Raw genomic sequence first — 1,384 nt, 5'->3', positions numbered from 1 at the left:
GTCATCATTACTCAAACACATCACTCTGCAATTACACGGCTGCACGCTACTGTTATGTGAGCTCCGGAGGTCACAGATGTGGACCTGACCACCCGCTGAGGTGAAAGGCTACTGCAGGGTGAGCAGCTGCCCATCTCTGTAAGTTCCACCTTCAGCGATGTCCTCTGGGGAGTCTGGCCTGGTGGGCAAATAAGCCCAGGAAAATGGGCCCATGTAGCACATCAGGAATTAAACAGGTCGCGCCGCACACAGGCCTGCAGGCCACGTCCCTGCCCCTGTGACCCCTCCCCTGCCAGCCCTGCCCACACTGCCCCCTCTGACGGGCCAAGCACACAGCATCAGCTCAGTTTGCCGCAATAGCCTCTGCCAAGGAGGGTCCAGGAAGAAACCCAGAGGCCACACAAGGTGTTTCCACAGGGAGGACGTAACCTCCGGACCTGCTCAGGGGCACAAACCGGTTCATGGGAAAAACAGGCGGCAACTGCAGGAAGCGGCCGGCACCCATGTGAGGACCCAGGGAAGAGGCAGAGATGATCAGAACCTGGAAATCTGGAGGGCACCCCAGGGACCAGACACCCAGAGCTCTGGGCAGCGTGGGTGCTGCTGGGCCACGTGGAGCGGGTCTGGGGGCCTTCACCCAGGTGGGCCTCCAGGGTAAAAGGCCATGGCTCCTAACTCCACCATCCAGCCCTCTGCCACTGGCATGCCACAGCCCCCTCTTCCGTCAGTGCTCCCCAGAGTCCCCGTTCCTGGGCCTGGAGGGCTCCTTTGGGACAGGCAGCACTGGCCGCCGGGCCTCTGACCTGCATCAGGAGACACGGGGACCTTTAGCCCCCACACCCGCACGGAGCAGGACTGAAACCCCAGGAAACGACAAGGCATTTCAGCAGATGAGGCCTGTGACAAGTGAGGCGAGGGCTTTGGGGGAACTGCTGTGGGACCTGGCGTGAGGAGGCACCAGCACAGGCCTGGCAGGAGCCCTGAAGCGGGACAGTGAGGTTCTCAGCTGCTGGCCTGGGGTGTGGAGACTCCCAACGCAGAGGAAGTCTCCAGGACCCCCACACCCCTAACAAGATGAGAAATGTGCTCACTTGGGCTCTAGAGAGGAAGCCCCTCTTAGCCCTCAGCCCCTCCTTCCTCCCCGTCCGAAAGTAATTTGATCCTCAGGAATTTGTTCCGCCCTCATCTGGCCCCGGCCAAATCCCGATTTGACAAATGCCAGGAAAAGGAAATGGTTGAGAAATCGAAACTACTGGGGAAAGGGAGGGCCCACTGAGAATCATCCCACTAACCCGACGACCACTGGCTTTCGCAGGACACCATGAACCACACGGTCCAAACTGTCTTCTCTCCTGTCAACAGTAGCCAGCCTCCCAACTATGAG

General features: G+C 59.8%; 1 protein-coding gene across 1 annotated transcript in view; it reads left to right on the top strand.

The window, feature by feature from the left end:
• The first annotated feature begins 1,321 nt into the window (after positions 1-1,321).
• Positions 1,322-1,384, top strand: part of IFITM1 (interferon induced transmembrane protein 1) — a 6,565-nt gene continuing 6,502 nt past the window's right edge. Inside the window, exon 1 of the mRNA XM_011929982.1 lies at positions 1,322-1,382. Coding sequence (XP_011785372.1) covers positions 1,322-1,382 — 61 coding nt within the window. The remainder of the gene's footprint in view (positions 1,383-1,384) is intronic.

The sequence above is a fragment of the Colobus angolensis genome, unplaced genomic scaffold (assembly GCF_000951035.1).
Source record: "Colobus angolensis palliatus isolate OR3802 unplaced genomic scaffold, Cang.pa_1.0 Scaffold84, whole genome shotgun sequence".
Classification (NCBI taxonomy): domain Eukaryota; kingdom Metazoa; phylum Chordata; class Mammalia; order Primates; family Cercopithecidae; genus Colobus; species Colobus angolensis.
This window is presented reverse-complemented; position numbering and strand designations above follow the sequence as displayed.